Below are 15,396 nucleotides of genomic sequence, written 5' to 3' on the forward strand. Positions count from 1 at the left end.
AAAAGCCCATTGAACCTTTATGTTAGGTGAACATCAAAGCAATTTAGTAGATGAATTATATTTCAAGCATAATGTCACCCTTTTATTTCCATTAAAATCTGTTTTAAGTAAGGGATGCCTGAGTGGCTCAGTTGGTTAAGCATCCGATTTCTGATTTCAGCTCAGGTCCTGATCTCAGGGTTGTGAGATCCTGTTGGGCTCCTTGCTGGGTGTGGAGTCTGCTTGAGAGTCTCTCTCTCCCTTTCCCTCTGCCCATCCCTCTCTTGTGCACTCTCTCTCTCTCTCTTTTTAAAGATTTTATTTATTTATTTGACAGACAGAGATCACAAGTAGGCAGAGAGGCAGGCAGAGAGAGAGGGAGAAGCAGGCTCCCCGCTGAGCAGAGAGCCCGACTCGGGGCTCGGTCCCAGGACGCTGGGATCATGACCTGAGCCGAAGGCAGAGGCCTTAACCCACTGAGCCACCCAGGTGCCCCTGCACTCTCTCTCTTTAAAAAAGAAAAAAAAAAATCTGTTTTAGGTAAAATTTATAAAACAAAATACTAGAATATGTCAGTCATATGTGTTAGGGCTAAGCTAAAAGCAAAGCTTTTATCATCTTTCTCTTACTAAGTCTGCCAAAATTTCCTCCCAGTTATTAGAATATGAAGTTTTCTGTCACTAGATAGCTTCTAAATGATCCCTCTGTACCTTATTTGAATACCATGACCTTAGTAATGTTGGATTCATCTCTCAATTGATAATTCTCATTCCCATACTGTTAATCTCTGGAATTTCTACCTCCTCACCTAGAATATATCCTTTTGGCATTTATTATATTTATGTATTATATTTCTAATAAATATATATATTATATTTCTAATAAATGAGATTATGCTTAAGGATTTAGCTCACAGGCTAAATACAAATGAGATTTGTGTTTTTTTATCTTCTTGAGATTTCTGAATTTGCTTTCATAGGAGTTATTTTTACTTTGAGGACAAAATTACATCTTAGTCCTTATTAAGTTGAAATATGTTCTTAGTATTTCTTGAGCATGACCCACATTTGCAGGCTACTCATATTTTAATACCTCTAACCTTTGTAAACATTTCTATAATACTGAAATCTATGGCTTCCACTAATCTACATGTGTTTCTGAGATATTTCTGGAAAGGCAGTAGTAAATGTATAAGCCTGAGCAAGGTGGCGTTGGTGGAGTTGCTGTACTTTTTGTTTATTTGTTTTAACTTTTATTGTGTTATGTTAGTCACCATAAAATACATCATTAGTTTTTGATGCAATGCTCCAAGATTCACTGGAGTTGTTGTACTTTTATCAGCATTACAAATTGTGCTTTCTCGTGAGAATTTGTTTTAAAAAGAGGGGAGGGGCGCCTGGGTGGCTCAGTGGGTTAAGCCTCTGCCTTTGGCTCAGGTCATGATCTCAGGGTCCTGGGATCGAGCCACATATCGGGCTCTCTGCTCAGTGGGGAGCCTGCTTCCCTTCTCTCTCTGCCTGCCTCTCTGCCTACTTGTGATCTCTGTCTGTCAGATAAATAAATAAAATCTTAAAAAAAAAAAAGAGGGAAAGTTCTGATAAAACAGAAGTCTTAATGTCGCTGGCCATGGGCTTTCTTTCTGAACACTTTTCCTTCATATGATTGATACCTGTTAGCTGTTGTAGGTTAATTATATTTTATCATCCAATCACCTTCTTGACCTTTAACTGAATCTTCATAGATTATGACTAAAAATTAATCTGCTGCATCGATTTCATGTATTAGTGTTAACAGGAGAAAGCAAAGAATGGGACTTGGGTCACTCAGACTTAGGTTTTAATTGTTCATTTGCTACATATTTGTGTCTTGAGTAAGCTGGTTTATTTTCTTAACTGTAACAAAGGTTAATGTGAGAATTAAATTAAATACCCTAAGTGCAGCACCAAAACATCATTTCAATAAGTGGTATTTAGTCACAAAATGGATAGCAGTTAGGAGTGATGATATTCAGCACTAGTTTTTATTTTTTTAGCACTAGTTTTTAAAACAATTGTGGTTTCTGGTTTTGTTTGCTAGGAAAAGTAATTTCTGTAGTTCTTTCTTCAAGAGTTGTATGTGAGGTGTCCATCTTTCCAAAATGAAAAATTAGTAAATGATGATAGGATTTAAAAATCATGTATACATTTGCATGCAGTCTTGTAAAGGAATGAAAATCGAATTTGATAATTATCTATTTAACCAAAACCAGTTTTTGCTTAAAATAAAATTACTGGGGGCACCTGGGTGGCTCAGTAGGTTAAGCAGCCCACTCTTGATTTTGACTCAGGTCATGATCTCAGGGTCCTGGGATGGAGCCCTGTGTCTGGCTCTGCCCTCAGCAGGGAGTCTCCTTGGAATTCTTTCTCTCATCTGCTCCTAACCCCATGTTCGTGCGCACCCTCTCTCTCTAAAACAAATAAATCTTAAAATAAAATTACTTCATAGTATCTTTTTGATACAATGCTACATACTTTGCCTCAGTTTTTTTAATCCTTCTGATGACTGGATGAGGTGTCTATACTACTTTTATATCTATTTCACAGATAAGGTAACAGTTGTATGGGTGCTGAAAGGCATACAACTAACGCGTAGTAGAGTCAGTATTCATACCTAATTTCAGAGTCTCCATTCTTTATACCACCACGTTGTTTTAAAAAAATTATAGCAAAGTATGCTATTCTGTGATACCCTAATTCACCTTTGAGTTGGTGATTTTTGATTCAGTAACTACCTGTGAAAAAACACCTGGATTATATTTCTTCTCCCCAGTGGAAGATGCTATTTTTAGCCACTGTAAGATTGTATATTTGATGATAAAAAAATCTAAGTATTACATATATGGAGGTATTTGGGACGAAAACATTATTAAAATACCCGCAATAATAAGAAATTTTGCTTTATTTCAGTCAGGAACTTGTTACAGTGCCACATAGCTTCATTAAATGCCTTGAGTATAAAACAACTTAATAATTATTGGCCAAGAATCTGGCATAAAAGGCCATTGTAGATACTTTTTAAACATTAAACTGGTCATAGCAATAGGTGGTGTTTATTGCTCATTTACTTTGTTCTCAGCACTTCCAGGGATAACCTCATTTAATCCTTTCAACAGTCTAGGAAGGAGACACTATTAATATTTGTTTTAGGACCCATTAAACTAAGACTTAAAGAGGTTCTTTAACTGTCTCAGGCTGCATAGTAGTAGCAAACGTGGATTGTGAGCCCTCCAAATTATTTTTATTTTACACTTCATACTTATGAAGTAGTCACAGCAGTGTTTGAAACAAAAGCTACATACTGGAATGATGAAACGTTTTTGTATTGAATTTTCTTTATAGTCGTATGTTATTTTTCCCTTTAGGTTCACAATATTCTTGCAGAAATGGTGATGGGGGGAATGGTACTGGAGACCAACATGAATGAGATTGTTACTCAGATTGATGCACAAAATAAGCTGGAGAAATCTGAGGTAAGAATGGAAAGCTCTCTAGCTGATGGAGGTAGTAAGCATGATCATGAATTATGCATGATGTGTAGCTTTCACTGTTTGTCCTTCAGTATCACCCTTAAATACAGCTGATAGGCTTATTCAGTTTTTTAAAAAATGGAATATATGTATCTTAGTATGTTAAATGTTCTGTGACTACTAACTACCTGATAGTTTTGTGTTCTCTTTTTTTAACCACGGTGGTAACTGCCTTGGGTAATAAACACAATTCCAGATTCTTAACAGCTTAAAAAAGAAACTATGTGTTTGAATAATGAAATCAGTATTTGCTCTACAAAACCTTAGTAATCATCAAGGAAATCTTAGACCTGATATTTTAAAGATATATAATTTTGGTGTCACAGAACTATTTCTGGAAAAGGAAAGGAGAGGAAATGGAATTCTCATGAGGAAGTAGTGTTCTACCTGGTGCTTTGCAAGCCCGAGTGAACACTGAAAAAAGAAATTCATTGCCTTAATCTTTTAATTCTGGATCCTTCCAGAGGTCACTGACAAGCTGGCTACGTATCACATATTTTATACAATGATACATGCGTTCATGGCTTTTTCTGTATTCTGTAGGAGGAAGATTTGGTTAGTTACACATGCTTAGCTTTGTGCTGTTTAGATGAGGTGCGTGAGGATCAGCCAGCACTTGAGCATTGTGTAAAATCCTATTTTAGAATTTTCGTAACTCTTTCCTCAATATTAGGCTGAATATCAATAACAAGTATTGTAATTGAGCGACTGTAGTTCTTGTTACTCTAGCAGAAGTTTAGAAAGATGAATGGTTTTGACATGTCATTCAGCACTATACTCGTTACCTTTCATAGTTATAACTAAGACTAGAAAAATAAATTTTATTTATAATTATTAATACCAGCTCAGGTGCTTGGTTGATTTACAGTGATTATTACTATAAAAGCAGCAAGGTATTCAAAATATGCTAGCGTTAATTTACAGCAGGTGAGTTCTAAAGAATTTTTATCTTGTTGGCATTTTAAAGGATCAGTTTAACATAATGCTATGTTCATTGGAATTGAATGAAATACAAGAAGATGGCTAAATCCAAAATCTGAGGGTTAGAAACAGTTGAAGCTTTGTAGAAAACATTTTCCAGTGTTCTCTTTTAAAGTGAAATAGTCCTGCATTTCTCTATAACTCAATTTACCATCCCTGTGAGTTGCCTACAGGAGAGACTTATAATGATGACTCTTAAATAACTACTAATATTTGGTAATATTGGCCATAATATTGGCCAATTTTTAAAATACTGGGTTTTGAAAAGGGAAAACAAACAAGATTAATACAGAAAGTTTTGTTTTAGGACAAGGAAAAGAACTCACAATATTATTTAGTATAGTTGGTTTGTCTCATCTTATTTAGTATAATAAAAGATTTACTATAACCTCTGAGCTATTAAAGTCTTAAGTGATAACTCAAAGTTTTATGTAATTTGTGCAAACTTGCTTTACAAAAACCTATGGATATAGATTCTAAATGCCAAGAGACAGACAGTGACACAATCCTTTAATAATCAGTCAGAAATGAATGGATATGTGGGAATTTGTGACTTCTGTGTAATCATCTGTAAGAAATATATTGACCTTTTGTCTGGAATGTTTATATTCCAGGTTTTTAACTTCTTTTCATTGGTGGTGTCCTCTCTTTTATTTTTTTCTTTTTTGTCCTTGGTTTCCTATTAACATACTGACAAAGGTCATGAAGGACCTATAATAATTGCATAATGGATGTTTGCTTTCTGATTGTCCAGTAACACTTGGCGAATGAGGCAGTTTTTCCTTATCTGTAAAGAAAGAGCAATAAAATACAAAATTTTATATTTTCAATGGAAATAGTTTTAAGAATACTGTAACTTAAAAAAATCTCCTCACAGAAACAATTCTGTTTAAAATGGTTTTAATACTGGTGGAAAAGGTACTGATATTTTTCATCCACTGATCATCTTTTAACTTGTATAGTTAGCTATTACCTACTACAAATTAATTTTTCTCCTCTACTAGGAAATATATTTTAAATCTGGGAATAGACCACAACATTGTGTTTTTTATCAGGTGCTTCTCTATATGTGATGTCTGCTACTATTTTAGTTATAAAGTAGGATTTTGAGTCAAACTGAGGCCATTTAGTTGTGATCACTATTTTAAAAAATTATGCCAAAAATAATGTTGGCTTTGTGCTATTCTTCAGTAATTTTCGTAATATGTTTGGAAGACTACCACCCTTATTCCAGATACATTGGAATGTTAGAGTTTTCAGTATGGATCCCATTTCCATTTTACTTAAACTGGATATATATACACCAAATATATGACTGCAGAATAATCCAAAATTATTTGAGAACACACTATAAGCTTTAATTAATCTGAGTCTTCCTTAAATTTTAGTTAAAATTTATTATGCAAGCAAAAACTTGTCAAGAAATAATTAAAATTCAGAATACCATGGTTGATGAAAAGACCTGGTTATCATTCTTTTAAGATTAATTTAAATGGTATTGAGAATTAGCATTTATCTTTTAAAAATCAGCCTGAGTATAATTAAGATGCAACTTTAAAGACACAACATGGATATACCTACGTGACTTTACTTTGTCAGAAATTAAAGATTTTATTATTTTGGTTTAAAGGTAGTATATTTCTGGTGACAGTGGAAAGCGGACCAGTTTAATTCCTAATAACCTAGACAGGTAGAAGCAAAGATCTTCCAGATCTTTAAAGAGAGGAGAAACTAAGATATGCTCTGAATGTATTTTCATCTATCCTGATTTGACAGAAAAATGGTTTACTATGACACTGGGGTCTGGGGAAAGGAGGGTTTAAGCTGGGAGGTTGGTGGGATTTGGGGGAAGTTTAAGAGGCACTCAGGAATCTTCCTAGGAATAAAAGGACTCCCTGGGGGTGGAGGTAGAGGGGTGGGGTTGGGGAGACTTGTTAGGTTTTATGTATTTCATGTTATGAATAAATGGGTCTGAATACAGTCACTACTTTTTTAAAGTCAGTCTTCTTTTTTTCCGAACATCCTGATCTTTCTAGCTCTTTCCATTCTTCTCTCTTACAGACCTTTATCTTTCAATCTCCCAGACAGGACAGGTAGACAAGGTATTGCTGACTTTGAGAAAACTGTACTTTAACAAAGGGAAAGCAAAATGATGTCAAAGGCAATTAATTATTTAGGCCAGACTCAAAAATTCTTTGTGTTAATGAACCCATGTAGTCCCTGTAGCCTATTTTTCATTCTAGTTTCTCCTTGTAGTTTCTTCATCTTTTATTGGACTTACTGTATTTTACTAGTGTTTCATTGATGTCATGTTTGTTCTGTTTTGTCTGCCTGCATTGTAAAAGGAAAGTTTTTTTGTTCTTTTTTTTTAAACATCGTCATTTAACTGACATATTACATTTGTAGAAATGACAGTTTACTTTGTATATAAAGATGTAGAGTTTGTTTCAAAAATAATATGGTGGAATTAATTTAACTCTCACAGAGAGGTCTCCCCCCACCCAATCTTTCTAAATTAGGATTCTAACATAAAATTGGGGTTTGGAAGCTGTGAATTTGAAAACCAAAAGCTGAACCTTTAGAGTTTTGCATACAAAGTGAAAAGCAATGAAGGTTTAGAATAGTGACTTTTAAATAGTACTTTCCCCCACATAATGGTTTTCAGTTCCAAAGTCTTAACATAATGGTTTTCAGTTCCATGTTAAAAGTGGCCAAGAAAAAGTATAAGATAACAAATCTCCCAAAATTGAATTAAAGGTTCTAAAAATTAAATGTTCTAAAAATTGGATTTAAATATTTCGACCAAAATAAAATGGATTTCCAGGGAAGCAACCTTCTGATATCTAAACACTGTAATAAGTAAGACTCAGTAAAATATTGTTAACCTTGGACATTTTTACAAAGCATATTGCCTCATATTGAAAATGTTTTTAATAGACTCATAGCTTTATAAAACTAAATTTTCTCTGGCATTTCCTATGCATTTTTTTCACACCCTAAGTTAACTGTGTAAATGGTGTTTTTTTTTTTTTAATTTCAATCTAAATGCTAATGAACAGCTTTTTTTGTTGTTGTTGTTCAAAGCCATACAAAGATGAAAAATGAAAATGCTCGTAGTCCTCCATTTAAAAATTTCAAAATGAAAATACTTTATTGAGTCCCAAAGAGGAAAAGAAAAATCTGTAAATTCAACAAGTTAGATTATCCACTTTACTAATTAGAAAAATGCCACTGAGAATTTGGCATTGCTTTTTTAGCCATTTAAGTATTACTTTCTGGATGTGTTTGAGAAGTAGCAACATACAGGTGGCTTTTTAATTTCTTATCCCAAGATGGTAGGCTCTGTCGTGAAGCTGGGAATACCACTTTTGGTCCTTAGATCTCTATTACTTTATCCCTAGAATAGAAAATACATAATTGTCTCCTTTATTCCACTGATCCAAATCACTGCCAATTTCTGTGTTCTGGTCTTTAATTTATGTGAAATTGTCATTTTCTAGCAAAGAACCACTTGGGTCTTTAACTTCCATAACTAGAACTAGTAATTATCTTTCTTCTTCTTTTTTTAAATCAAATATCTATTTTCAAAGAGCTTAGAGAATAAGAAAAGTGGCCCTAATACAATGATGCTGGCCAGTCAGCTTGTAAATTGGTTCAGCTTTTTACCTTGACATTCAGTTCACTCTGTTCTCCTCCAAAATTATGGTGAGGACCCCTGAGTTCACGTGTAATGATTGGAATTAGTTACATTAAATCCATGAATTGTGCATTATTAGCCTGCTATATTTATTTTGCACAGGCAAATGCTGTGCTGGAAATTAAAACTATAACTGCAGATTATATTAACTGGGTTGTATAATTTGGAAGGTTTTTAAATTTTTAAATATTCTAATTTTGATAAAAATTTTTATAAAATGTTACAGTTCTTCCTAGAGGGTTGTCATTAGCATTTCTAACCCGCTTGTTGATAATTGGAGTATTAAAGCACTGCCCTTAAAGCAAAGAGCAAGCCTATTACAGATTCCGAGATTAAAAGTTACTCTGCCTTGCATTCAGAAATTAAAATATTGAATTTTCTATTTTGCTCAAAACATGCATTCAGAAACTGCCATTATTTTGTTAATGATTTTGAGTCTGAAACCATTTAATACTGTGTTTATTAATGTTGATGTTCTTTCACTTTGCTGTTAGGTCAAGATTATGAATGTGCATATAGCAACTTCCAGCAGGAGGGGTGGATAGAGGTTTTAGTATGTACAGACTATTCCCACTACCATCTTACTCTGTATTTCAAGCTTGAAAAAATATTTTAAGATGGTAGGATGGTATTTTATGTCTTAGATGAAATAAATATCTAGATTCTTTCCTTTTTCCTTTGAGAAAGTTAATTGCTTATTGCATGAGGAAAAGGGAGCCTTCCGATTCTTCGTAATATATTCTAGTAGTGCTGCTTTTTCACTTTTGCTTGCACATATTTTGTTTATTTTTGGGTCTGGCAATTTAAAAACAAAATCAAAAACAAATCATATCCATCCATTACTATCTTTGTGATTCAAGTGCTTGAAATTTCCGAGAGTATGTCTGTATAAGTCTTCTATCTGTTTGGCCTCATTTTGGTATACTTGCAGACTTCATTTTGTTTTCTTTCTCTTAATTATGTTAATTTATTTAATTTCATGGGAGAGAAAACATGACCATTCTTTTATATACTGTACTTCATTCTTTCATCCAATTCATACTCTTAACTGCTTTGGATTCATATATTTATTTTTGTTAGTGGAGTTGCTGCAATTTGGTGGTGCTCGAGTATAATAACATAGATGGAAACAAGTTATTTCTCCAGTAGGGTTTCATTCTTTTTATTTCTGCTTTGTGTCAACTGTGTAATCTTAAATCTTTAAGAGCTTTGTTGTACTGTCAGAAGTATCTTTAATTTTACATTTTAAATTGTACATACGACTAACAAGTCAGGTAAGCTTAATTTCTGTAAATTTTAGTGTTCAAAAAAAATGAATTAGTAAAAGTTATCTTGTTGCTTTGAATATATCTTACTGAAAAAAATCATAACTAAGACAAAAATTATTTTATACCTCTCTCTTGGCACACCGACCTCCTAATGGCAAATTACCTCTTTTACATTTTATTCTTTCATAAAAATGTTTCAGACTTCACTTTCATGGAAGTCTAAAAATGAAATTTGTTTTATAGCAGTTCTGGTGTTGACTACTTGAGACAGCTTTTATTTTTAAGCCGTAAGTTTTTATATATAGATAGCTCAGTTTAGCACCTACTTACTGATCAACAGTTCTTTTTATATTTTTTATATTTTATAGTCTGCAAAATCTGATTTCTTAAAATGTTAGTTTAATTAAAAATTGAAGTTTCACATTAAATTTTTCTTATTCCCTACCATTTAAATTCATGACATATTACACAAAAGTATTGAACATGCTTGAGAAATAATTTGATTCTCTTAATTCATTTGCGTGTTCTGAATAGTTGCCATCCTTTGCATGTGTATGGCTTGCTGCTTATGTTTAGAGGAATTGTAGTTTGTTGTACTTAGAAACTTCTTTTTGTTTTACATTATAAGAACTTGGCACATATATGCTATTTAAATCAATTGCTATATTGACTTTATGTATTCTCATTAGCAGCCAACAGTCGACACCATCTTTGGTCACAAAGAAACAACTTAATCTAAAGAAATTTTACAGGATGCATTTTTGTTTTCATTTTCTTTGCTCAAGTTAAGTTAGCTGTTCATGGTACAGGGTCTTATGGAAAAGAAGGCTTCTTGTCAATGACATTTAATACTTAAAAAATTATTTTTATTGTTTATAAAAGTAAAATCATAGCATCCAGTAAAACATACACACCTATCTACCTTCTCTCTCTCTGTCTCTATCTCAATAATAAAAATCCTCTAATCATTCATGCCTTTTAAAATATTTGTACTCAAATATCTTATCAGTAGTTTTTTTTTAGTAGTCTACTCATCATTTGTGCCCTATAGAGACACACCCAAGTAAAAATAGTGGCAAATTGGTTTTTTAATTAGAAAAATTACAAAATCCTTCTACCTGGAAAACTGATACTAGCTCCAGGATATCTATAAGTTTGTAAAATAATTTGTTCTTTGGCCAACAACATACTTTTGGGTAAAAGGAAGAGAGCCTTGACAAGATAGTAAACCTCTTTGAACTGGATCCTTCTTTGATCCTAAACCATTCCAAATTTTGGTAGCTAGACTACGTTGAACTTGAAATAATCAGATTAAAGACCCTTTTCATTATGAGTCATGTTACCCTAAACAATATTTATTCGTATCTCCAACATCTTTGGGGGGTATAAAAACAACTGCATTGCTTCAGGTAGGTATAAATGTAGGGGTCAGTCAAAAACAACTTACTTTCATTAAATCATAAAAATTGAATGCTCCAGCCCTATTCATTCTTTAATTGGATATGGAGTGTTTCATTTATATCATTGCCTGTGTGGACCATAGCTATTATTAATACTATTTTACTGATTTTTTCTATTATTTCCAATTCTGAGTTGATAATCCGTGGCTTTTATTTCATTGCTTAACAATGTTTGTATCCTTTATTCAGCAAATAGTTTACACTGGCCTATTTTGTATCAGTCAAGATTTTTCTCAGGTAACAGCTTTATTATTATTATTATTTTGATTAACAAAAGAGGTAGGATTACGTAAGAGAAAAAAACCCTAAAATTTCAAAAAGGGACGTTAAAACTAGTAATTCTAATTACACAGACATTGTCTCATATATGGAAGATTTGTTTTTGTTACCTAATTGTCTGCTTTTGTCAAGATGATGTATGCCACTGAATTCAGATGTATGTTGCCTTGATTGTGTCACCTGAATAAAAATTGATGAAATCTAAATCTAACTTAAACCATTAAAGTATCAAGACTGTTGAAGCTATTTGAAAAAGATGATATATATGCATTTTTCTTTTAAGCATATTTTCTTTCAAAATTATTTCACAAATTGTAAATTTCCCTAAGATGAAAGTGAAATACTGTACACTAATGCTACTAGAAGTTTTAAAATTCATTTATTTACATAAATAATACCTTTTGCATTTATGCTGTTCTTTCTCCAAATTTGTATATTGTAAACTGAACCTATGTTGTTGGATCTACTTTATGTGACAAAGTATTTTTAATCATTATATTTTTTTCTAACTCGTCTAAGGTTGGAAAGGTCCTCCTGTTGCAGTTTCATTTTTAGGCAGAACTGTTCTCTTTGGACTGAGGCTTTACTTTAAAAGCCTGATTTTTTTTTTTCTTCAGTGTTCTAGAACTTCCATAGAAAAATTTAGAAGAGCCTCCACAATGAAAATAATTTTTTTTTAAATTTGTTGTTTTGAAATGCTTTAAGGGTTTGGCCCTAAGTAAAGAAACTAGACAAGTAGGATCTGTTCCTTTCAGTTTTTATTTTACATCACATTTTGATAATAAATGCTGTTTTAAAAGCAAAACAAAACAATACAAAACAAACCCCAAATCTATCATGATTGTTGCAAGAGATGTTTAAAAGGAAACTGATGTAAAATATGCTTCATGCTTATATCATAAGTCAGTGAGCCAAGGTACAGGGGAAGACCTGGTTTTTGTCATTTGAATAGTGGATGTGATGTCTAAGTAGTGCAGGCTAATTTGTATCTAAATTTTTACGTTCTTATCATTGCATGTATTCACTGTATTTTTTAATGTGCCAACTGTTTTCTCTTTATAGATTAGAGTTTCAAAGTAACCATCCCATACCAATTCAAACTACCATCTGGTCTCTAAGCTTGTTATATGAATCTTTTATCATTGTCCTCCATTTTTAGTGTTTTTTGATGAGCTACACCTGAGTTGTACATTTTCTTTTTCTTTTATTTGCTTCTGTATACAGGCTGGCTTAGCGGGAGCTCCAGCCCGTGCTGTATCAGCTGTAAAGAATATGAATCTTCCTGAGATCCCAAGAAATATTAACATTGGTGACATCAGTATAAAAGTGCCAAACCTGCCCTCTTTTAAATAAAAAATTAAAAAGGCCACTCCCAGGTAAAATCCAGGGGGAAAAGTCATCTAAGTTTACCATGCAGTTGTTTACCAAAAATAGAGGAGGAGAGTCTTAACTTTTGCTCTTGGATTTAAGTCAAGGTACTGTATAAAAGTTGTGTAAAATCGGTATGGAAGTTCAATGTTGCTTTTCTTGCTCAGTGATTTTGAAGAAATTGAGTAGTTCCAGTGTGATGTTTCTCTTTCTTTTATAAACTGCATTCCTGTGCCCACCTACGGCATGCCTCTGTGTATTGGCTACTACAGTATTTCAAAAAGTGTTTGAGACGTTTCTTTAAATTATGTACAATCCAAAATGTTGGTGTTTTGTATGGATCACAAGTGCAGCATTCCATAATTCTTTCTGTTATTTGTCACAATGGTTATTTAAAGAACCAAGTATGTATTGCATGAAAACATTATGACCTTTTCCTCTTAGTTTAAATAAACTCCAAGGTAACTGGACTTCTAAAGCACCTTTCTGTTTGCCTGATATCTACTTTAGCAATAATTTTTTTACGACCCTCTAACTCAACAAAGTAAATAAAAGTATATTTTATCACTGTTAAACAGCTGTTGGTGTTGATTTATTTCATACTTTTTTAATATTCAAAAACTCACTAATTCTAAAAATCAGTTATTTCACAAGTCAAGAGGTGTGTATGGGGTAATATGTTGTGTACAGATGTGAGGTGGGGGATGACAAATCTTTTTCTAAAATCCATATTGAGAAATCACAAAACCTACTTTATACAGATAGGTGTAAGTTTTTCATCTGGGCCCTTCTTGCTGAGTTGATGAAAAATAATAGTTGCTTTTGAACACAAAACCCTATGGGGCTCCACCTGACTATTCTATCCCAAAATCAAAGCTAAAGCATTTTCTTAAGTTTTAACACTCTCCTATTCTGATTTCCCGTTATTGTCCCACATTTTCTTATTTGGTCTTATCTTCTGAACCATGAATGGAGTTCCTCTTCCAGTTAGACCAAGGTGGTATTTTGTTGTTGTTTTACAGCTTTAGTCCTCCCCACGTGTTTTCTTTGGCACATTTCCTTAGATTTGTGACATGTATGAATTTTACTCCATGAGCTCTGGGATGTAAGAAAAGTCACTTTATTTTTTCTAAATAATATTTATCTAACACTGAGTTTCTGTTGAGGCCATTGATATTCAGTCTGCAATTGTTAGGATTTCTGTCAGTTCAGAGATGTGTGAAAGTTCTGCAAAGCAAAACATTCAGGTGGTCCCTGGTCTTCGATCATTTGACAAATGTGTTTTAAATGCCTACTGTGCCAGCTCTCAGGGAGCCATAAACAATACCCCACATAGTGCCTGGCAGGATCTCCCCCGCCCTTTTTCTTTTCCCTTTGTTTTGGGGGAAAAATTGTGAGAAGATTAAGTTCGGACTTGATTAGGATGTGCCAAAATTAGGTAAACTTCTGGGCCAGTTACTAGTTTTACCTCAGGAAATAATCAAAGGAGTTCATCTCCCATTGTATTCTAGTGAGAAAAACAAAACATTGTACAAATGGTAAAAAGAGGTAAGTCATCTTATATCTTACTAACCAAGGAATAGGTAGAGATGCTTAATTTCATGGGTAGTCAGAGAATGCAAGTTAAAAGGACAATTAGATTTTATTTTCACTCATCATATGAGAAAAATTAGGACAGGTGACAACGTCCAATGCTGAAGAGGTTGTGAGGAATGAGAACTGTCATTGCTGGTGGGAATGTAATAATCGTTAACATTTTTTTTGTAAGCATATGCCAAGCTTTGTGAAAAAAAAATTCTTTTAAGATTTATTTATTCTTGAGGGAGAGAGAGCACACGAGCACAGGGAGGAGTAGGGGAAGGGGGAGAGGAAGAGGGAAAGAGTCCCAAGCAGATTCTGCACTGAGCACAGACCCCAGTGGGGCTTCGGTCTCACGACCTATGAGATCATGACCTGAGTCAGAAAGCAAGAGTCAGACACTCAACCAATTGAGGCACTGAGGCACCCCGACTTTGTGAAATTTTTTAAAAATAAAAATACACATTTTACACATACCCATGACCCACTCTCAGGACTCTAGTCTTCTATACACAAAGGTATTTATTGCATCAGTTTTTTATAAAGCAAAAAATTGTAAACTGGAGATACCTTGAATACTTACCAGTAAGGAACTGGTAAAACTGTGGTAACTATCACACTAATCATAGCAAAAGACTGGAATGGCCCAGATGTCCTTTGGAAGGAGATTGGTTGGAAAGCTAGGTTACATCCACACTATGGAATCTTACGGAATTATCCAAATGAGAAACAGCTGTGTACATTGCTACAGATTGATTCCCTAGAATACACCGTTAAGTGAAAACAGCAAAATGGAAAAACATACATATGGTATTATATTAGTAGTCGAGGTTTTCTCTAGAGAAATAGTCAATAGGATGACTGTATATTCATAGATCTTCCTCAATAAACCAGTCATAAGTTGACAATATCCTAAGTCAGAAATGCATTTGTTAAACCTAACCTACTGAACATCAAAGCTTAGTCTACCCTACCTTAAACGTGCTCAACAACATGTTAGTTATGTTAGTTTACAGTTGGGCAAAATTAGCTCACACAAAGCTAATTTTATAATAAACTGTTGAATGTCTCATGTAGTTTCTTGAATACTGAGTGTGAAAGACAGGATGGTTATGTGGATAAAACAGTCCTAAATGTATTGGTTGTTTTACTTTGGTGATTGCATGGCTGACTGGGAGTTTGGGCTCACTGCTGCCTACCCAGATACACAAGAGAGTATTG

The 15,396-nt window shown here is 33.5% G+C and overlaps 1 protein-coding gene across 2 annotated transcripts in view; it reads left to right on the forward strand.

Annotated features, from left to right (window-relative positions):
* Positions 1 to 13,067, forward strand: part of AP3S1 (adaptor related protein complex 3 subunit sigma 1) — a 75,474-nt gene extending 62,407 nt beyond the window's left edge. For both annotated transcript variants that reach the window (XM_080804053.1, XM_080804054.1), the window contains 2 exons: positions 3,380 to 3,487; positions 12,454 to 13,067. In XM_080804053.1, the coding sequence (XP_080660179.1) occupies positions 3,380 to 3,487; positions 12,454 to 12,582 (237 nt within the window). In that variant the 3' untranslated portion in view covers positions 12,583 to 13,067. The remainder of the gene's footprint in view (positions 1 to 3,379; positions 3,488 to 12,453) is intronic.
* The last annotated feature ends 2,329 nt before the right edge of the window (positions 13,068 to 15,396 follow it).

The sequence above is a fragment of the Martes martes genome (assembly GCF_963455335.1).
Source record: "Martes martes genome assembly, chromosome: 5".
Taxonomy (NCBI): domain Eukaryota; kingdom Metazoa; phylum Chordata; class Mammalia; order Carnivora; family Mustelidae; genus Martes; species Martes martes.